Genomic DNA, 23,730 nt, shown 5'->3' on the forward strand with positions numbered 1-23,730 from the left:
CTATGAAAACATCATCCATGTGCTGAAAAAGTATCTATAAATTTACCTTCTTCAAGTAATAAAAGCAATTGTTATCTTTTAATAAGCTTGTGTCAGAGTTAAATGGGTTTGAGCAGTACATCAAGTTGTAGGAGGCATAATCAAATCTTAGCATTGGAAACAAACATTTGCTGGCAACAATCCAAGATTACTAGCATGGAAAGAATTCACTGGGTCAGAGGAAATTAAGAACAGAATAATAGGTCGTCTGTGCGCTTGGTGTTTGATTCTGTTTTATTTAAACCAACAGGAAGTGGCACACAGCAGTATTAGGCTTAATTAGGCAAGTGTAAATAGCCTAGGTATCAATTTTTAGTGGGGGTCAGAGATAATACAGTACAAATAATACAGCAATCTCTGATCTCTTCTCCATAGAATAATACAAATAATACAGTTTGTATTGACAACTTTGCAATATTGAGCAAAAAAATATACATATAGCTCCCCTTATCATACATGCCTGACAAGTACCGTGGTAAGAGAAACGCTGAAGTTACATCTCATCCAGAAAGCAAAATCATTATAAAATAAATAAAAAGCTAAAAAGCATTCATATTATCAATAATTGTGACATTCCATCAAAAATAATGTTTTAATGTCAATTCAGTGTAGATGAGATGGATGAAGTTCTCACAAATCAGATGTTGTTTGGCCAGGTGAGAGCTGCTTTTGAGTTCTGAATCCCTGAAAAGCTCTAAAGTTTTATATCTAGGGCCAGGTTTACAACTGCCGCTTCAATAAGCAATTTTGTGCAGCTCCCCATTGTTTGCGCACTTGTCCGACAGCACTGGTTGAAAAAGGACCAGCATCTGCACATTTGCCAGCTGGTGGCAGTGAGTGGTGCTAGTAACGCTCACCCCAGGGAGATGCTACATGTAAGCTACATGCCAAGCGGCATCGTTTCCTGGCATGAGGAAGCGTTAAATACACTGCAACATGACTGCCGCTATGAATTAACTCGAGGAGATATGGATGTCTCTGGAGTGACTCCTGGCTGATGAGTATCTTTAGACTGTTTACCTGGGCAGTCGTTTTGTCTAATGCCATGCCCCAAGGGAGCAGGTCCTTGTTGCCCTGAGCTCACAAAACGTTGGTTGAATGACAGTGATAGAGAGAACTTGGGTGTTGCAGTGACAGCTGTTTTATTATTTAAGTATTGACAATAGGATATTTTTAAGGAATATGATTGGGCAATAAATCTTCAGACAAACAGCTTTATACCCAATAGAAATTCTGCTAAAGGATGTGTAATTATGTTTTGCCAGTCTTGTTATCCAGACCACGCTATGAAACAGCCTACGTTGGCTTCTCAATATTCTATGATACATTTAAGCAATGAGCAGTCTGTCACCAGACAATGAAGGTGTAATGGCACACTGTGGTAGTTATCACTGTAAGCACGTTCCGAATGTTAACTGGCAGCATTGTGCAAGACACCAGAGCTCGGAGTGACAAAGTTGTCTTTCCCACACTCAGTGCTGCTCTATATACGATTACAGAAGTCTGATATTTGAATTAATTTAGGTACATTTAACCTGTTTGAAGTTCGTTTATAACAGTAAGTAACACTATTGATTTATATTGCCTGTTGCTGAGTTTCTATAATGATTATTTGGTCTCCTTTTTGTGATACTAATTATATTCCAGACTCCATTATTGTACAGTCCTTCGCATCTCCACTTCCTTATTAATCTTGCTTTATGCAAGGGAAGCCTGGACAACCTATTTAAATAAACTACTTATCACAATATAATTAGATAGGTGTCACAGTCATAACAGATATGGATAAAAATAAATATTACACATGTCTATGTAACTGTGATTGGACAAATTCTTTAAAGGAATGAGGGAAAGAGTATGATTAGGATTAAAAAAATATTTTAGGGTAATGACATCTGTAAAAATGTATTTTCTGGTATCTAGTAATGGTTCCTGGACAGAATGTATGTTCTTCTTTTTACAGGTGGTGGGCCATTTATTGGTGGGGTAAGTGGGGCAAGAGGACACTTGAAAGTTCTGGCAGTTAAAAGTAAGTGTTGTTTGAGCAGCTGGTTGGACACTCAGGATCTATCTAAACCTTACTATCTAAAAAGCATAGGCGTCTCTTGACTGCCTATTGGGAGGTAGCCCTCGTGTATATGGACTGCTAAGCTATGTACATACTCCACGTACGTATACATACCAATAGGCTTATATGCACACTGAAGAAAGTGAGTTAATTTGAAGCTTTGCTTTTGCTAAACATAAACCTTTTATGCTGACTAATACCAGGACCTTTTGTTCTAATGTCGAAAGGGGTTAGAATATATTTGACCAGAATTCTTTTTTTTTTAAACAAAGCTCATCTCCAGGCCATTGTTCAAAAAAATGAATTAGCAAGAAATAGCGTAGCTATGATGAAAATCCTAATATCAATCTATTGCTCTGCACAGAAGAAACTAGAGTCAGTCGACTAAGGTTACCTACACACAATAATTGTCATTGGAAAGGATCTTTCACGATCCATTCCAATGACAAACGATGCAAAAACGAGTGCTGTACATACAGCACCATTCTGCTCTACAGAAAGTGGAGGAGGGAGAACGACAGAGCGTCTCCCCGCTGCGCTCTCTCCCCTTCACTTGCATTATGATCGTCCGTTGTCCATGGATCCGCCAGGGTGGTCGTTAGGATGATGGACAACGAGCACTGTACACGCACAAGATTCTCATCCAATATTGATTCTGACCCGATTATCAGGTGAGAACCATTGTACATGTGTAGGTAGCCTAACCCAGCCCAGGCTTAGCACAGTGCAGTCAATCTTCATTCCTGAGCCTATTCATAGTAAGGGAGAGCTAAGTGATCCTATTTACCAAACAGAGATTGGAAGGACAGGTATCTATGCTCAACTGCTAAACTGCAGATGGGAAAAATGGGGTCCCCAGTCCAGCAGCTGTCTGGTGGCGGGATTTGTGGGGAAAGAGACACTTGTAGTCTCCACTTTAAGCTGTTGTAAAAGGGTGAGAAAGCACAAGCACAAATGAGAGACACGGAAGGAGCGTTGGCTCTCTGTAGCAGAAGGTGCTTGAGCAGGGGCAGGATCACCAGGCAGAAATACTAAAAATAACTTTAAACTATAAAAAAGTTTTAGTGATGGGGCTTAAATATTGTACTGTACTTTAAGCAGACTGATGTTTGTGAGAACTGAGTAGGTTTAGTTATCATTTGTAAGCTGTAACTCTTCGAGCCATGAATTAATAAATCTAATTATACAACTTTTTGTACCTGAATTTGAAGCAGAAAGTGATCAGTGGATTTTCGGTTGAGCATGGCTGAGGTTGTTATCATTCCTTGCTGGTCGATCTTAAAAGTATTATCTTCATTGCCACTTAAAATGGTAAACGTAAAAGGAGGACCGTTGTGAGAAGAATCCTTGTCTGTCACCGCCAAGTGCAGGACGTTAAAGCCAATCGCCTTATTTTCCTGCAAAAACACATTTTTTTAAATAAGATTATAAAACTGTCGCAGCCAGATATATTTGTCTAGAGGCTGATGGCATGCAGGTTTCTGTGCATGAAGAGAAGACAAGGCTAAGAATTCAGAATTACAGCAAAGCAAAACACCGATACGAACATTGCATTATACCCGGACCAGACAGCTTAAGAAAAAACACTCCAATATAAACATACAAAAAGACACAAACAATAGATATATACTCCAAACTTTGTATCCACTGGTTGTTGAATATACTTATACTTAAATAAGCTTGTTAGGGATTTGAGAGGGATAACAGGGATATGTCTAAAGATGATAAAAAAACAGTAAAAATCCATTGGCTGTCTGCATTTCTATTACTGATTTTGTACACATGAAATCCTATGAAAACTTAATGAAACTTCAACTGCTTGTTAGTCATTATTGTCTGAGAAACGATAACAACCCAATTTAAATTTCCCTAAGACAAAATCTTTGTGAAGTAAAATGAAAGAAAAAAAGCCTAATATATAAAATGACTATAGACATATCAGAATACGGCAGCAGTAATATGGAGAATTGGGAATGAAGTCAGGATTGCTGAAAGGTCATTTTCCACAATAATGCATCTACTATCTGTGACCAACAGCAACTATATTAGTATTAGGCAGACAATATTACCTGCTCCTAATTTATATATCATACTACTCAATGGGGTAATTATTATTATTATTATTATTATTAAAATTGACTGAGCAGCTTATGACCATTAAGTAAATCAGCCCCATGGATTGATAATAAGCAAATTAATTCCAGTACCTGTAGTAGCGATTACCAATCAGTAAACAAGCATTTGATAGCAACTGCATAATTAACATAAATGCATAAATATACCAGAATATTGGGAATCTACATAACACCCTCAGACCTAGGCATTAGAAGAGAAGAACCTCTGCTTTCTGTGTATAAGAAGTGGTCCTCCTTCAGTGGTCTGACCCCTGGGTAAAAGCTGGAGCTTCTAAAGTTGTATACAGATGCTAGACGTTCATTTCCCAAAATGAATGCTTGTGATTATCTTAGGTGCAAACCATCTGTACAACAATTATGCATTCCAAATGTTGCTGGAAATGACCACTAATGATCTAATGTCTGCAAAAGGCCTAAATATCGGACTATTTAGGAAATAAAAAGAAGACAAAAACAAGTTTACTTTCCTGTCCCCCATCCATTTATTTAACTTTTGGTCTCTTGAAAATCAAACCCATTGCCAAAATCTTCCCACTGGTGTACATAACACAGCCCCTATATTATTAAAGGAAAGTGATGTAGCATGAAAGGGATGAGACAGAAACATGTAGTAGAGAGCACAGGCATCTTGCACATCAGAAAGTGTGGAGTGTAAAGATTTTTTCAGTAATTTTGCTAATCAAAAGAACAAAGGTACCATGAATGTGCAGGACGGATATGTAGAAGGAAACATCAATGCAGGACAATATCATTTTACGATTCCTGATGGTTGCTACATATACATTTCTGTGGTTTTTCTAAGGTTTATGGTATTAAAAAGGCATTTAGGGTTTTACAGTTTTACTTTAAAACAGTACAAATAACATATTCATACTTAAGAATTTCTGCATTCCCCTTACTTGCTCTAATATTATTAGGACCAAGTGTCTAAAATTGAGATAGCTGGAAAGCAGGATGTATTTTCTGCTATCAAATAAAAAGAATATTAGCCACCCCTAGGCATTGCACAAATTCAAATATAATCGTACAATTCTCTTCAGTCTCCCTATAGTTTGTTTTCTTAGCAATACACTAGGATGCCATACGGACAGCACTGCTGTACATTGTAATTCAAGCCTGACTGATCTCACTTCAATCAAAATAGCACAATCAGCTTTAGGATAAGCACTCAGAATATCTGCTGTTAATTAAGGAAATGAAAATGAAAATGTTTCCAGTACATAATGACCTAAAACGCTTTATGTTTCCACACCTGAAAAGAATATTCGCTTTGCAGATATACTGAAAATCCATACTGAAATTAAAACACATCTACTGCACATAAAGCGTACAGGTTAAATGTAGATGTTACATTCAGTGAAGACTTATGATATATAAATCCTGCAAAAAAATATGCAAGACAAATTTTCCATAAATATTGCAAATATTTTTATTTCTATACTCTGTGCAATGTTAAGAATGTTAGATTAACTTTACATTCCATCCATATCTTGGGTAAAAGAGTTCATAAACATCCTATCAGAAAGATACCATCTACAGGAGAAGCTGGAATGGCTTGTAAAAGGAATTTGGTATTTTTCTAGATACTTGGTATCTATACTGTGTACAAATATATATATATATATATATATATATATATATATATATACAATATGTATATATCTCTGACCTGTCGCAAGCCATATGCTATGCAATATTTTTGAACCAAAAATCTCCAATTGATTAATCACATGCATTTTCACTTGTATTTATGTATGTTGTTATGTATGTCGTTGATTGGTTAAAATTTTTAATAAAACCAAAACCTGTATTTCTGTTATGGGTGATATTTTGATTAGAATAAATGATAAAAGTTGATTATACATCAAATACTTGTACTCAAACACAAGGATTGATTTAAATGGATAATTACATTTATTGAAAATATCATTGAGAGAAAATAAGATAATGCCTTCAGATAGCTATCAGAAACATAAAACATAATAACAAAAACAATTACCTGAATTATGATGCTGTAGTTTTCTTTAGAGAATAAAGGAGGGTTGTCATTGACATCAGACACATCAATGTTAACTGTTGTTATGTTCTTTCTGGGTGGATTTCCATTATCCTCTGCTTGGACTGTTAATGTATACCCAGATATCTGTAAAATTAAGAATTTAAATGTATTTTCAGCCTGCAAAAACTCAAATCATGTGACACAAACACATATGTGTGCATATTTATCTCTATTTGTCTTTCTATATATATATATATATATATATATATATATATATATAAAAATAACTGACACCAAGTCCACTGAATAATAAAATTATATTGCACAGAAAGCTGTTGTCCTCATGTGTTCCATATAATCACTAAGGACAGAAGTGTGGCACGACTCACCTTCTCTCTATCTAAAAGTTTATTCACTTTAACTTCCCCTCGTACAGGATCAATGATAAAGGTATTCCCCAGATTGCCATCTGTAATTGAGTAGTGAATGTGACTGTTCAAAGGTCCATCAGCATCATCTGCAACAACCTAGATGAAAGCAGATTGTCATGTGAAGCACATACTGGAAGACAAGCAAACACTTTTGAAATAATTCTTCCTCATGTCCCAGTTTTAACTTATTAGAGAATCTCCCAGCAGGCCTATTTCAATGGTTTCACTGTTACCTTTATAAACTCAGCCAACGCAACAGAAAAAATGCCTGAAGGGACAAAACATAACATCTTGCACTACTGTTCTCTAAGAAGAGGGTACTGCATGAATATAAGAAATATTTTATTCTTAATTTTAAACTGTAATGTAAAAACTAAAGTAGTTATACTCTTTACTTTCATTCAGCTTACTTTCATGTAAAAACTGGTATTAAAGTATATGCATCAGATTCTAACAGACATTTTATAGGGAAGCAGGGTTCTCCCCAGGCCCTTTTAGCTGGGCACACCACCCGGAACTTTACAGCACCCACCTGGCTGTTTTTGGGTGGTTACTAAAAAGTTTGGTTACATTACAGGGGCTGCCACCCACCTACAATTTCTTCCTACCCGGCTTAAAAAAATTTCTGGGTTGAGCACTGGGAAGTATCAATAATGACCTCCATATTTTCACCCTACAGGTTTCCGTTAATGTGTACCTGAACTCAAGTATGTGTATGTTCTCTTTTGGTGCACAATTACATACATACATTTTTAACTTTATTCGTTTTTTTGCACATTACAACTGTGCTGCACTAGTATCAGTAAGCCTTGCCCAGTTCTCTCCATGGACGACAGGATCCCACTACACTATATTATGGATGAAGCTATTCACAAGATTTCTACCTGCCAGTATAATGGTGGTAAAAGTAGTAGATGTACTGATTTGATTTTACAAGAGGAAAAAAGCATTCCAGTGGACATGGTTGGTTTGAGTTCTTGAACTTGTGTCATTTTTAAATATTTATATGTAATATCATTGCCCAGATAATCCTTTTTTCTCTCTGCCGAATGCTGTCAGGCTTAAACTTGTAATTTTTAATTTCACGTGTCAAAATGATAATTCCACTTTTATGCAAATGAACATCATATTTAAATGGATCAATCCAACTATAAATGTTCAAGTGCTTTGTCTTGCTGTCTTCAAACAGAGTACACTGTGTTCACTAATGAAACATGATAATGGAGAACTAAAGAATGACAGGGAATTACTTTTAAAACTGAATCTTAAAGGACCCTTTCCATGCACGTGAATAAATACTGGTATATGACTAAAACAAATGTGCAGCCAACAAGAAGTCTCAATACTTTTGGAAATACTCAGGTTTTGCTGTGTTATATGGGGGAACTGCACACAGAAGTTAAGAATAATATTTAAACCATTTTATTACACATCCCATTATAAAGTTCTGCCTCCTATCCTCCTCTGGATTACTAGTAAATATCCCCTAATGTCACCCACCATGGCTCACTCCCTCCAATAAACCCATTTAAGTACCCACCTCTTTAGCTTACAATGCAGGTGTTTGTAGAAAGCTTACCATAAAACTAGATAATCACACTGATTACATGACTTCTAAAGAAAATTATAGGTTAATTAAATGCTGTTCTAGAGGCCCCCTATGGTGAAACTCATTGTATCCTGGTTACTGAAGTTAATATGTGTAATGATATTATTTTGTACATAGATTATTTTTCTTTTTTATTCTGTAAGAATGTATGTATATGTGTTTCAAAGTATATGCATGTTTTAAATAGTTAAAGCCGTGCAGAAAAAGTGATTGAGACTGGGGCTGGGACAAACCATAACTTTTCTAAGAAGGTGTATGTTTTTCCCATAATTTACATAATGTCATGCAAAATATTGGAGATTTGCAATGTCACACTATGTCTGTATAAATGTGGAGAAAACTACACAGTTATCAGAAAATAGTGAGCCTATAAGATGTTCAGGTATGGAAGGATAATAAAGGCTGATATGGGGAATACTTTGCACATGGGCCACTAACTATTACTTTAGCAAACCATGCTGGTAAATGCTGTATTATAATGCATGAGCCTGCCTATGGATATGACCTATATGTGACTCTTCAGCCACTGGCAGGGCAATATTCACTAGATATTATTCCTTTTTTTAGGGGCCCTCAGTGGTCATCCAATGTTCTCCTGTGGAGTACAAGGGCTTCTCCAAGGTAAGACTGGTAGTCAGTTCAGTGAAGGTACAATTAAATGCATGTTGTTATATAAAAGCAAATACAGCACAATAAACTTAATTTTTAGGTTCTTTAGATACACTTTACCCCCCTTTCATTACTTTCCAAAATCACAATATAGTAGATGGTAATTTCTGAAATGACCTGTTTGTCTTTTTACATTTTGTATCACATGTGTATCACATTGTATTGGTTACAAGTGTTCACATTTGTGGTGGTAAAATTGTTCTCAAATTGAGGGTCAGAAGTAAACAAGGCAATAGTATTAGTGACTACATAGTAATACACTTGATTAGTAGTTTATTACAAATTACCATCAACACAGATTGTCCAGAGACAGCGTCTTCACCGACCACAGCATTGTAAGTGCTCTGACTGAAAACTGGCGAGTTGTCATTGACATCTGTTACATTAATGGTGATTGTTGCAACATCGCTTAAAGGTGGAGTGCCGCCATCGGTGGCTTCTACTGTCAAATAATATTCTGCTGCACTTTCATGATCCAAACTTTCAATTATGAAAAGAACTCCTGTTAAGAATAAAACCAAAAATATACATTAAAATATGGATGCTGAAAGTGATGGGGCTATGTACAAAATTAGATTTATGGAAATGTGTATTATAGGTGTTTTACACTGGTGTCATACCAGGACATGCCAGATTTGTAAAAAGTAGATTTTGAAAATGAGAGCTACAATGTAATTTTTGCCATTAGAGATAGGCTTTGTTCACATGCAATTTTTCTTGCAAATAATTGCACAAAAAGCATGACAAACTCAGTGTCGTTATATGCAAATGGCCAGTTCTAACCTGAATTCTTACAATACATCTAAACATGCATTTAGCTAAAATTCTTGTATACGTTTTGCTGCACCAAATATACAGGATATATTGTTTTTTCTTCTGTGCAGTGCAGTTTCTAGTTCATTGATCTCTTTACTTTTCCAAGACCAGGGTCTTTGTAAGTCTGGAAAATACCAAGAAGCTTCATATACTCTGGCATCTGGCCAGCTTTTCTTTAACAGGAGATCAGCGGGAGTTTAAGAGTGGCGACGTTGATCGACATAACTTTCCAGTGAAGGAGTTTACAACTTTCTGGAGAACATGGATAAACCTTTTTGCAGGAAATTATGTTTTTTTGGCTTACTACTGTTGAGGTTTAAGGGTCTGTCTTTGGCCTAAACTTGCCAACTGGAAAATATTTCTGCTTCCTGGCTGGTAAATATAGGACTCCATTCAAACACTATTACCAGGACAGAAACTAACACTAACAAGATAAGAATGGAAGTATTTTGCTTTAGAGTAAATTAGGAAACTATAACTCATTGAAACTGCATTTTTGTGTGCTGAAGTGCTGAACTACAGTGGAACTAAACCACTACCCTAAAAATGGGCAGCGAGTACTTTTTTTCTCAGCATAGTCACTTATTAAGACTCCCCTATATAAATTACATCTTCCCTCGGTATTCTTCTGGCTTCTGGCTTTGGCAATGAATTGTTTTTGCTGGGCTGCAGGGACTACTGTACTCATGTACTGGGGTACCATTCTAAATAAATGCAATTATATGTTGTGTAGCTGCAAAGTGCAGGTGTGATGCATGATTTAACCCCAAATACTTATTGGGGACTAAAGGGTTTAGTTCTTACTCCCTGTATCTGGTACTACCAATATAATTAGAGATGTTCTTATTATTATAGCTGTAATTGGCGAGTATATTATATTACAGTGACAAGGGTTCATTTTTGATTATATACTATCAGCATTTGTATGCTATGAACATATTTGTAGGAAAATAGAAGCAATACCTGTCACTGGGTTAATGCTGAATTTTCCTTGCTCATTGCCACTGATAATCTGGTATGAAATTTCTGCATTGGCTTCAATATCTCTGCTTGTGGCATACACCTGGAGAACTTCTGTTCCAACCATTACATCCTCTGACAAAGTGGCCCCGTATTCTCGGTGTTCAAAGACTGGTGGATTATCATTAATGTCCAAGACTGATATCACCACACTGGTAACTGAGGACAGCTTCCGAGGCAAACCATGGTCACTGGCTTTGACTGTAAGGGTGTACACTGCTTGCATCTCTCGATCTAGAGGTTTCTCCAGAGTAATTATTCCAGATGACTCATCGATGGAGAACTGACCTTCTGCTGAGCTGACTAATAAATATTGAACCTTCTGATTAAGTCCTACAATAAAAACACACAAGAAAAAAAGAACATGTTAATATTTTAATGTCATTTTAAAATTTGAACCTTACAGTTTTTTCATGCAGCTTAAGTTTCATGTTGTGCCCAACATTCCATTTCACAATAACATATGCTGTTCTTTGTGGATACACAAATCTGCTATGAGCATTGCTTATGTTAATATTTCATATAAAGTTACATGTCATTTAATCTATTGATGTTCCTTATCTCAAGAGAACAATATTCATTTTAAATGATAATTTCTTGCCAGAGATATGTCAGCCAGGGAATGTATGCAGATTCTGCATTGTGTCAAGTTTTTAATACAATCATTATTAGCTTGAAAAGGGATTATTTTATGGATATTGATAAAAATAATTAGTAGTCACTGAAAGAAAGTGTATTGCATAAATTAAGGTATAACAATAAACTCAGTAAGACATAGTTACTAAGCAGTCAGCTCAGTCTGATTACTGGCCAGCATCTTTCACAAGAGTAACATCAGCTAATGGTAAAGGAAGTAGAATACTCATGTAATATCTCAAAACCTTCTAACCACAGTCCAACAGTTTATACCTGTATCAGCATCGATGGCCTGCACCCTTGTGAGTGGCGTTTTGGGCTCAGTGTTCTCAAATACAGTCACGCTGTAAGGATCTGCAGAAAACTCCGGGGCATTGTCATTCACATCTTCCAATGTCAGTTCCACAATGGCTTCGCAGAGGTTTCCTCCTCCATCTGTAGCTTTCACTAAAAGGTGATAGACTTCCTGGATCTCACGGTCAAGTGGTAATGATGTTTTAAGTTCACCTTGAAAATAAAAAAAGGAAAAAAAAACATAAAAAAGAATTCATACTTTGTTTGCAATTTTTAAAACTGTAAAACAAGGAAGCAGATAAGGTTCGGATGAAGGAAGCCTAATATTATTCTTAAGCTCTGAAGCTTAATGATAACGTCTAATATTATCTTCTTTTTGTTATCATTATTTCCAGAAGATTTATGAGAGTCAGGGCTGTAAGCTGGCATTTTTAAGTTCTTCATAGATACAAGATGATGGTCAGATATTAGCCAAAAGATCTAATTGCTGAAAGACGGTTTATCAGAGCCTGCACATTCTTTAATTCTGTATATGTCGGTAGAAGGCAGAGAGAGACCAGACAAAGCATGTTCTGCAAAAGAACAGAAATATTCCTAGGGTATTCCAAGGTATTTCCAGGCCAGCTGTTACTATTCCTCTAATGTGTTCCAGTTCAGACATTTCTTTTTTTCATTTAGTACCACATTTTAAGCCTCTTTACTTTAGCTCTTAAAAGTTATGCAGCGTAGTTTAGATGCTTTGCTCCATGAAAATGGATCCATATACCACAGCTAATCAGTTTATTCCAGCTGAAGATGCCTCTCCCTAAATAATCATTATACTAGCTGGAGCTTTGTGCAGAGAACCCTTATTAACAAGTCTAGAAAGTCTGCAGAAAAAATGTCATTCAATCCGAAACAGCGGAACATTAAAACTTTTAATGTGTCTGGATATTCTCATTGATACAGAATAAGAGGAAAATACTACTGAGAATGCAAGCACTGAAACATGCAGCTGTAACATCTAGCATTTTACAATTTTTCCACAACCTTAATACAAAGGATCCTATTCTGCACTTTTAAACAATATAAAAAAATTATTATAATGTATTCTGAATACATTTTGAAAGACACAGAAGAAACAGTAGCAGGATCAAAAAGTGTTCATTTAACTTATTGATTACCCAAAAAGTGTTAACTTTACAATAGCAAGGGGTTATTGTGGGGTAGTGTGCAGGGTAGTGTTTGGGGTTAGGGGAAGGGTTATGGGGGGTGGTGAGTGTTGGCATAAGGCAGGGTTCCTGTAAAAGTTAAAGAAATAGTAAAGTTATGTCCTAATGGATGTTCAACAATTTAGAAACACATCCTAAAGGAAAAGGAACATCCACAAAATATCTGCTTCACTTTAATATTAGTGCTGCGGTCACAGTTTGGTTACCATTAAATGTATTTATTTTGTAGCATTTCTTATGCACAGTAGCAGTCCTTTTTCCCTTCTATACACATTCTGAGACACCTACTGTTTACTTTCCACACCAGTAAAGAAAGAAAAATGTTTTCTGAGTGACAAATTATTAACAAATCAATGCTTTTCTGATGTTTTTAGAGGACTCCAATTGATTTCAATTACGCTAGGATTAGTGATACAGAAAGTCAGTGTATTCAAGTTATAGGAAAAGGGAAAAGATGTGGTGTTTGGGTGAGGCTCTATGAGCTGAAAGTTCTGCACCAAATTTACCAGCGCCAAGATCCCCATGCAGAAAGCTGATATATTGTTGTTACAATATTGTCATTTCTTTTGTTATTCAATATGTATCTGACAACATTAATTTAAGTCAATTACTCTTCTTTTCAATGTATTTAAAATTATAGGAATGTGTAGAATAAATTATTCCCATTTATAGTTGCATTATGTAGGTGTTATCAGAAGCGAACCTATGAATTTTGAAAACCTACACAGATTAGATCATTACACTACAGGTAACAACGTGAATATTTGGAAACAAACTAATAAGTATAAGTTTGAATATAAGTATAACTATAAGTAAAAATAAAATACCAACCAGCATAATCAGTTTAATGCTCAGATTTGGGGTGAGTAATTTGCCTTGCACACATATACTCGAGTATGAAATATTTATCCTACTATGTTACACAGCAGTGTTCAATATAACATAACAAAAAAAACAAAAAATGTCAATTTATATCAAAAAGGATTCTTTGTTATACAATCCAAAAAAATCACACACAGAGAATCAATCGATAAAGTTACCACTTTTTACAACAAAAGCCATAAAGGTAAGCAAGTGTAAAAGAAAATCTATTTAGACTTCAGTAGCCAGTAAGTTCAATGCAGTCACTAAAGGAACTTGGCCAACACGTGTAATGTGCACAAAAGAAAAATCCGACCCTACATCATGCTGACTGCTCACTTAACTAACACAGAATAAATCCTTACGAGTAAATATTGCATCAGGAACTTTTATTTCCTAGTTCTGATTGGGTTTCTCAAAATCCAATGATCAGCAATAATTTTCTCCCAGTATCTAACAGCTTTTAGTGTCAGGATATTCCATGATCAGTAATATTGTTATTGTTTAGAGAACGACCACAGGACACTAAGCTACACACCAGAGATGTCATCTCAAACATAGGGGTCTATAGCAAAGCCCATTTAGGGTTAAATGGGTCAGAGTGGGTGTAGTAAGAAATGAAACTCTGCTTGAAATCACATGATGAGTATGTGGTTAAATGTACAGCTACAAGTGCTAGACACTAGAACTAGTTAACAGAGACTGAAACTAGTACCTAGGATGAGCTATGGACTTGTACTTACATCTGGCAGTGCTAGAGCTACACATTGAGCTTTAACAGCAAGGATATTCTGTATACAGTTATTGTATGACTATTACAAATTTAGCCCTTTGGTTCACAGGACAGATTTGGCTCCTGGAACTGGCTACGGGAAAGTCTTTGATCTGGAAATAACGTAAACTAGCAGGCACAAAAGTAAAATTTATTATAAATATAATTAAAAAACCTCAGAATGTCTAAGAAAAAATTTCAGACCAATTTGCGTAACCTTCCTTCTATTCTAATGGATGAATAAACACTGTCTGTGTAGAACTGTTTTTTATATCTGTTTTACACAGTAATATTGAGTTCCTCAATTAATGGAATTGATGCAATTAAATGCCTATTCCTGTAGCAGGAAATTATGCCTGGCTTTTTCTCCGGGAGAATTAACAGCAACAATGTCTGTAAGACATGATTAAAAGGTCAAAACAAAAAGTGCACAATTTATTACATTTCTAAAGCTCACCTGTGAATGGATTAAGGTGAAATTTCTCTGAGCCAAGCCCATGCAGAGTGTAAATGATCTCAGCGTTGGAACGCATGTCGGCATCGCTCGCCGAGACTTGAAGGATTAGTTTCCCTGAAGGGGCGTCTTCTGAAAAGGTCTCAGAATAGGAATCCTGTAAAAAAAAAGTTTTTAAAAACCGTTAACCTCTTTTAGACAGTCTTAATAAAGTCAAACTGAGTTTTCATAAAAGGATTAGGTGGTAGTTGTTTAAAGACGTACACTGTGCCACCAATGTGTTATAAGGCATTAAAAAAATGGACATTCCATTAAAACCAATTTACCCAATGATATATGCACTTTATCTGTGTATTTTATTAGTTGCCTGGAGTTCACTGGCACATAAGCCGTTAAGGCCATTGTCCAAGAGCTGAGACTGTGCTATGCTTCTATTCGTTTGGTATAGAACCTGTTTACTGTGCCTAAGACTGCTTTTAAAGGAATAAATAACTGCAGGAATTTTTTATGTACATGTATTGTATTTGCCGTTTAGACCTGGAACTCATTAATGCACCATGCTTTCTCAATCCCACTTACATTTCAAAGCAATTTTAGAATATAATTAAATTCCAAATTTGAAATAGCTACATTCTCTATATGCATAAACTGTACATGCACTGCAATGTACTGTTTACATCCTAGAAAATGGTCCAACATGCTATACCTTAGAATTTGTGCAAATCTCTGTATTTATTTTATGTTAAATAAATATAGTTGTCAATTTAGATAGGAATTTAGTATTCATCACTTATTGGAGGATTACAAGGTTGTGGTTGGAAGGGCTTATTATAAAATGTTTGAATAATATAAACTTTAGGATGTGGTTACTCTCCCTACCTATATTATACTAATCTTTCAAATATCTCACTTCTCTAGTAAAATTCACAACAATTAACTAGTAGATGATTATCCCCATTAAATGGTCATTACTTTTTACATTACTTTATGTGTAAGTGTTAACTAAATTCACTTGTGTTTATAAACATGCACATGTATTATTATTGATAGGTCTGTCACAAGGCTGACTGACAAATAGTTAAAAAAAAGACAAACACATCTTCCTATATTACACAAAAGTCCTAAAAATACATTAACTCAGGTGCAATATGAAGACAATGCTTTTAATAAATGTACCTTTTCACAGACTGGGGCATTGTCATTAGCGTCCAGAACATTCACTTCTACCACAGCTTTGCTTGAGAACGTTCCATCAGTGGCAGTTATGTTTAGAAGGTAATTGTCTTTTAGCTCCCTGTCCAGCATTCTTTTAACATATACCTTCCATTCATTCTGCATATTTTCAATTGCAAACTGGCCCAGTGGATCTCCTCCTGTAAATTATAAATAACATTAGTTTTATGTAGCAGACCTGATATTTATTATGAACACTGACCCAATCACAGCCAAATAACAAGTTAATCAGACACAACCTATAGCTGACTACAGACATGCAGGTATTTTCTAAAGAATGAGGGGTAGCAAGGCCTCAATTCACTGTCTTCTGTATAACACACCCCAAGGCAAGATTTTTACCAACTTCACCAATGTGATCCTATTATGTGAAGTGTTGATTATCTGGGTTCCCTGTGGCTGCTTCGCCTCAATCAATGCTATTACAGGATATGCTAGGTCAGGAGGATCCACCAACTACATCCATGGACCAAAGAGATCAATAAAGTACTGCTTTGGCAGATTTTAGCAGCATTCTGGCAGCATGAACAGAATAAGAAATCGCAATCTTCATTTAAAATGATACCTTTCTGGGTTGCCTTATGATCTATATAAATACTCTTACACTGAAACAGTAGGGTGGGGTTCATGGGGTTCCAGAAAGCTGCCTAAAATATGGTAGGTGCTATATAAATGATTGCAATGATGTGTAGTTTATTGTTTACATTGCTGTGTGAACTGAGCCCAAAGTAGTAATAGGTTAAATGCTGTCAGAAATTACGTTTTGCCAGGATATAAACACTGAGGTCTACAAAGTTCGAAACTAAGCATAAATATGCATAAATTATCATAGTGGACTACATACTGCCACCGCCAACATTATGCAGTGTTAGGCTGATTAGCATTTTACCAGTAAATGATGCAGCTTTTTAAGAAAAACTAACACAAATTCAGCTAATGATCATGTGGTGAAGACAGAAGAATGTCTTAAGTGAAAAATGAGGACTTGCCATGTTATTTGAATGACAAATACAAAATGATATAACACTGAAATGATTGGGAGAAAAGAAAATTAAACAAAGAAGATCTACATTTGAAAAGAAGATGAAACACAAAGCCATTGTTTCGAATAAAATGAATATAAAATTATATAAATAGCTTTGAATCATTACCTAAGTGATTTCTAATTTTTAAGAAGAAAAGATATGTTATAATGAAAACAAAAAAATAAAATGTATAATTACATAAACATTTCATATAAAAAAGACAATTATTCTAAAGCACTAAAGTGTAAAAAGATAAAACATAGTCACAAAAAATAGTAATAATATAATAATAGTAATAATAATTATAAAACATAAAAGAGCTAATAAACCTGAATTAAAAAGTGCATGTTATAGAATGATTACATATATTTCTAAACAAGCAGCTGTAGTGTGTGTTGTGTGCCACTTATGTTTGAAAGGCTGGTCTTTGAGAACTAATATTTCCAGGTTATGCTGAAGCTAAATAACAACTAATTAATTCGGGGGGGGGAGGATGGTGTGAAGTCTAACTAGAATATACAGCACATTATCTTTCATGGGTGTTAATGTGTGTTCATTCAAATATATCTCATACCCTAAGTTCCAGAGAAATCGATTCAGCAATACTAAGTATGCTATAAGCAACTTCATACCAAGAATAGACAACTTTGAAGTAAAACTACTTACCATTATAAATCTCAGGTGCCTGAGCCTCATATAACCAAGCCCATTTAAGTAAACCTTTTTAAAGTTTTTTCCTTTATTTTCACTTTTCACATAGTATTTTTTTATGTCAATATACTCATTTACTGGATGTATAGCAGTAAAAAAGTATTTAGGAAAAAATCATTTACCTGTAATGTACATTGTGGTTTCCTTGTTGATATCTTCAGTATCGTCATCACTGGTGCTTAGAATAGCAAAGATACTACCAAGAGGGTCATCCTCACTCACTGTACCTTTGTATATTTCTGCATTGAAGCGTGGAGGATTATCATTCACGTCCATCACTGTAACCTCAATTATAGTGGATGATGACAGCATTTTATCACCATGGTCATAAGCAACTACAACAATGTTGTATTTGTTTCTTTTTTCATGGTCAAGCTCTGCAAGAGTGGTGACCCATCCTGTTTCCATGTCTATTGAGAAATAATCTTTAATTTCTTCAGGCTCCTGTGATGGTGCTAGCATATATGAAACATGCCCATTGAGTCCTGAATCCACATCAACAGCTTTAACTTGGATGACCATAGCCCCAGCTGCAAGATTCTCCACAATGAAAGCCTCATATGGATTGGCTTCAAATACAGGCTTATTATCATTGACATCTTTAACTTGGATACTAACATCTGCAGAGGTAACTACTTCATGCTCACCATGAACACCTTGGGCCAACACTGAAAACTGATACCATTTAGTTGTTTCATGATCCAACATCTTCTCAAGTTTTAGCCGGCCAGTTTGCTTGTCAATTACGAAAATGTCACCAACGTTACTCTCAAGTGTATTTCCTTTCATTAGATGATAGATAATGGGTTGGGTACTATCTGCTCTGATAACATCAAGCTCTGTACCAATTGGAGTGTCTTCAGAGATACTTAAGGTATAGAAAGGCTCAGAAAACTTTGGCAGCTGCACTTCTGGTGGGAATATCTGAATATTGACTGGTGCAATGCTCTCTCTGTGTGGAGATCCACCATCTGTAGCTTTAACAAAAAAAGAAAATATTTCATCTTCTAATCCAACTAAGCTTTCCTTGGTGGTAATGATACCGGAATATTGATTGATTTCAAAATTCTCAGATACACTTTCAGAGTTTGCCACAATGCTATATGTTATATCAGCATTTGCACCTTCATCACCATCAGAAGCCAAGACTCTAACAAGAGTAGAACCTCGGGGGATATCAGATGCAATACTCAGCTTATACTCTGAGGCACGGAACTTTGGATCATTATCATTATAATCTGTAAGAATGATACTAACAGAGCAGAACCCAACTTTTCCACCAGCATCCTTAGCCATTACACTTATAGGGATGACTTTGTTAGTTGGACTTTCTCGGTCAAGCTTTTCTGCTGTAAACAACTGTCCTTTGTCATTAAAGTAGAAATTGTCCTTAGCATACTCGTTTAGAATGTGATAAGTCACCTGCCCATAAATGCCCATGTCTTCATCAACAGCTTTAAGTTCGGTCACAAGGGTATGTATTGGAGAATTTTCGGAAAGTTCTACTTCATACTGGCTTTGTCCAAATTTAGGGCTATGTAAATTGGAGCTCATTACAGAAATGCGTACCTGAGCTGCACTTCTGAATACACCATCAGATACTGAGACATTGAGAATGTAGAATGCTTGCAGAACTTTTTTACGTAAGTGTGAAACACGTATCATTCCACTTTTGCTGTCAATAACAAAATTCATCTCTTCGTTGCCAGAAAGGATGGAATACTCCAATTTTTCAACATCTATACTATCAGGATCTGTAGCTTTGACAGAAGTTACAAAGCTTCCTTGCCTTGAAAGCTCACTAATTCTTGCTTCGTAAACTTGTTGCGTGAATTCTGGAGGATTATCATTGAGATCAATGACACTGACATTTACCGTGGCAACACTACTTAAGGGAGGAATTCCGCTGTCCACTGCCCCCACTAAGAAACTGTATGTATGCAAATATTCATAATCCAGTGGTTTTGCAACTACAATGAGACCATTGTTGTTATCAATATGGAAATATTGGGAAGTATTGCCTTGGTTACTCACTATGTAGTATGAAATAGCTTTATTTTGACCAGAGTCAGCATCTGTGGCCTTTACTTGTACAACAGATGTTCCAATTACTGAAGCCTCAGACAAGGTAGCAGAATATGTTTTTTGTTTGAACATGGGTGAATTATCATTAACATCTTCTAATATAATATCAACAAAAACTTCAGCATGTGCCCCAGTCACAGAGTCTGTTGCTCGGACTCTCAATTTATATGCTGGATGGGACTCAAAATCAAGAGATGCAAATACATTAATTACACCTGTGTTGAAGTTTATATTAAACTGACTGAATGGATCACCATCTGTGATGCTGTAAATTATTCGGAGACCTTCTGGGCTGTTGGCTTGTATGTGCACAACAGGGCTATGGAGTGGGGCATTCTCTGCAATTACCGCACTGTAAAATGGCTTTTCAAAGACTGGCATTGCTTTATTCATTACTGTAATTAAAACGACAACCTCTGCTGAATAGGAAGGGCTTCCGCCGTCTTTTGCTACAACAATGATAGAATATTCTTTATTAAATTCATCAGGATTAAATTCTTTCTTCAATGATATAGCACCTGATAGCCCAATTTGAAAGTGTTGAGAATGATCTTTCAGATAGTAATGTATCTCTCCATTTTTATCAGCGTCTTTATCTACAGCAGTAACATGGCGGATAATATCACCCACTTTAGCGTCCACTTGTACCATTGCATAATACGGAAGATTTACAAATACAGGGCTGTTGTCATTGATGTCTTCAACAAATACTTTCACTAGGACATGAGGGATTCTTGGTGGCTTTTGTTCATCAGTGACCTCAACAACTATCTCATACAGGTCCTGCTGTTCTCGGTCAAATGGTATACCAGTAGTTGAAAGGACACCAGAAGTGCGGCTAATTTTAAATCGGTTATCTGGATTAAGAATATGGAAAAACAAAGGTTCGTTGATGCGATTTCCAACTGCACTAATAACAGTTAAAGTTTTTATCTGGGTTGTATTTTCTTGAACAACTGCAGAATAAGTCCGCTGAGTGAATTTCAGTGAGCTTTCCCTACTTTCTTTTACATTAATTTTTACTGATGTAAGGGTAGAGAAGCGTCCATCTGAAGCTCGTACATTTAGTTCATAGCGACTCCTTAAAGGACTGGTGTTTTGGATGGTTATTACACCTTTTAAGGGGTCAATTGCAAACTTTTCTCCAATGTTACCTTCAACTATGGAATACATGATTTCTGAGAATGATCCAGAATCGTCATCTGTTGCATTAACGGTAATAACTTTTACTCCCCTGTATGTTGGTATTAATATGGAGGCTTCATAGACCTCTTTTGAGAACACTGGAGCGCAGTCATTAATATCGACAACATATATGGTAACATTCGCTATGTATTCTGCAAACAGTCGTGGATAGCCCATGTCATGTACTTGAACAGTGAAATGGAATATATTTGTCTGTTCATAATCCAATGTAACCAAGGTGCGTATTGCACCAGTGCTGGGATCAATGGCAAAATACTTATGGACAGACGGCTCAACAATTTGATAAACAAGCAAAGCGTTTGTTTCTCTGTCAGCATCAGTAGCTCGAATTACCAAAGGAGTATTTTCATCAGTTAAAACAACACTGTTAGCTGGTGCAGATTCACTAATGAGTCCTTTGTATTCTTTCTGCACAAAGATGGGAAAGTTGTCATTCTCATCTCGAAGATGCACAATAAGTGTCACATTGGTTGACAAGCCAGCCATATTTGTAGCTTGCACGGTAAGAGTGTAAGATGGCATTGTTTCAAAATCAAGATGGTCTCTGGTTATCACCACTCCTGAATTGGGATTGATCTCAAAGGCATTCATTGTATTTCCACTTTTGATTTCATAAGTGACCGAAGACTGGCTGTGAGTGGATAGCATTGCCACGAAACTGCCAATTCGTGCTGATTCACTAATTTCAGCATAGTACTCTTTCTTCAAAAATTTGGGTGCTGCATTGTCTGAAACTGTGACAAAAATGTGTACGGATGTAATTTGGCTCATTGTTGGAATTCCATGGTCTGAAGCTTTAATCACCAGCTCATATTGACTTTGGACACTTCGATCAAGTTCTTTTGCTGTCTTAATAATTCCCAATACTGGATCAATGGAAAATACATTTGCAGTATTCCCTGGAAAACAAAAGAAATACATACACTTAATAAACACAACTTATGTAACATCATATTCAACAATGTCAGATGTGTCAGTAAACAAGGCTTAATATTTAACTGTACTCTAAAGCAAATGCACTGAGAAATGGAGCTACATCTTTACCTTCTAAGTTAAAGAGAATTGGCACCAAGGGTAAACTGTGGGCTTTAGATACCCTTCTGATGCCCTTTTATACTAGTGACATAGATGGGACCAAATGAAGGTAAGAAGACAGGAAGGAGCAATCCAACTCTGGATACTGACTGGTAGAACGCCCCAGGTTTAGGTGCATCCAAGATGCTGGAAAGGATATTTACAGGCATGTGCTGGCACATAACACAAACATGTAACTGCTGGGTGAAGGTTGTGTGAATGTTTACATTGATAAATTGACCCATTTTAACCACCTTTCTTTCCTTTTAGTAACATGATTGTAAAGGTTAGTTACACAGGTTAGAAAGGTGCAGCTTACAACCTTTCCAGAGAAGTAACAAAATTATATTGAACCAATCCACCTATCATAATATAAAAATGACACCAGATGTGCTCATATTATTATATGTATCCACTGAGAATATATAAATGTTTGGTATAAAATTTCACATAGTAACTGTTTGAAGAAAACCTCAATAAAAAAATTACTAAGAGCGCTAAAAATAAAAAAGAGCACATAAATGCACATAAATGAATATATTAGCGATGTTTACAAGGTAGATACACCAAAAACTGTACTCATGAACTGAATTACACACTATAGGTGCACCCTGTATTTGGATTCAATGTATAAAAAAGCAATGAATGCATAAGTGTTCATGTTCTGCACTATTATTTAGGTATCAGAGGTCAGTCTGCAGGCTGGAATTAACTAGATAGCCAAATTGTGATAGGTCACTAAAGAAACCATGTACTTTATATTTGAAGCAACTATAATGCAATATATATAATTTGCATAATTGTAAGTTTTGGTTCAGAAGAAGGCTAGAAAGGGAAAATATGAGGCTATTCCTGGCTGGCCAAAATTTGATAAATAAATGCCAGCACTGGGAGCATGGGAAAACCTTCTTTAGCGCTGTACATAATTAGGTCATGCAGCAGTAAATTGACTCAAAGCTCTCTGATTTATATAGCTGGCCTATATAAAGAGTTTTATCATGCATTTCACTAATGTTATACAAGAAAACACAGTCAGCAATGGCTATCAGATACTAAGATGGACGTGCTGAACCGCCAAGACTGCTACCTAAGTTGTGGGCTCCTCTGAGAGACAGTTGATGACATAAATGTGAACCTTGCAAAGCACTTTGGAAGATGTCAGCACTATATAAATGGATAAATATATAGTAATATTTGTTATTTGAAAGATAGAGCATAGACTCAGCTCTGATCCAAAAAAGGATTCAGCACTATACTGGATGAGTTGTGGAGTTTTAGAGAGACCACTGGGAAGAATGTTCCACATATTTTACCTTACCATGGCAAGGTTGCTTTCATGATTATATGAGTAGTATTCAATCACACAGTCTACTTTCTCAAGT

General features: G+C 35.9%; 1 protein-coding gene across 5 annotated transcripts in view; it reads right to left on the minus strand.

The window, feature by feature from the left end:
* FAT1 (FAT atypical cadherin 1) overlaps positions 1 to 23,730 on the minus strand; it is a 157,873-nt gene that overhangs the window by 27,298 nt on the left and 106,845 nt on the right. For all 5 annotated transcript variants that reach the window (XR_011919964.1, XM_072406160.1, XM_072406162.1 and 2 more), the window contains exons 10-18: positions 18,106 to 22,173; positions 16,191 to 16,387; positions 15,018 to 15,171; positions 11,696 to 11,929; positions 10,730 to 11,119; positions 9,238 to 9,452; positions 6,631 to 6,768; positions 6,242 to 6,385; positions 3,307 to 3,504 (exon numbers count right to left, since the gene is read on the minus strand). Coding sequence is in view for 4 of the 5 variants with exons in the window: in XM_072406160.1 (XP_072262261.1) it covers positions 3,307 to 3,504; positions 6,242 to 6,385; positions 6,631 to 6,768; positions 9,238 to 9,452; positions 10,730 to 11,119; positions 11,696 to 11,929; positions 15,018 to 15,171; positions 16,191 to 16,387; positions 18,106 to 22,173 (5,738 nt within the window). In the remaining variant the exon portion in view is untranslated. The remainder of the gene's footprint in view (positions 1 to 3,306; positions 3,505 to 6,241; positions 6,386 to 6,630; positions 6,769 to 9,237; positions 9,453 to 10,729; positions 11,120 to 11,695; positions 11,930 to 15,017; positions 15,172 to 16,190; positions 16,388 to 18,105; positions 22,174 to 23,730) is intronic.

Source organism: Pyxicephalus adspersus, chromosome 3 (genome assembly GCF_032062135.1).
Source record: "Pyxicephalus adspersus chromosome 3, UCB_Pads_2.0, whole genome shotgun sequence".
NCBI classification, from domain to species: Eukaryota; Metazoa; Chordata; class Amphibia; order Anura; family Pyxicephalidae; genus Pyxicephalus; species Pyxicephalus adspersus.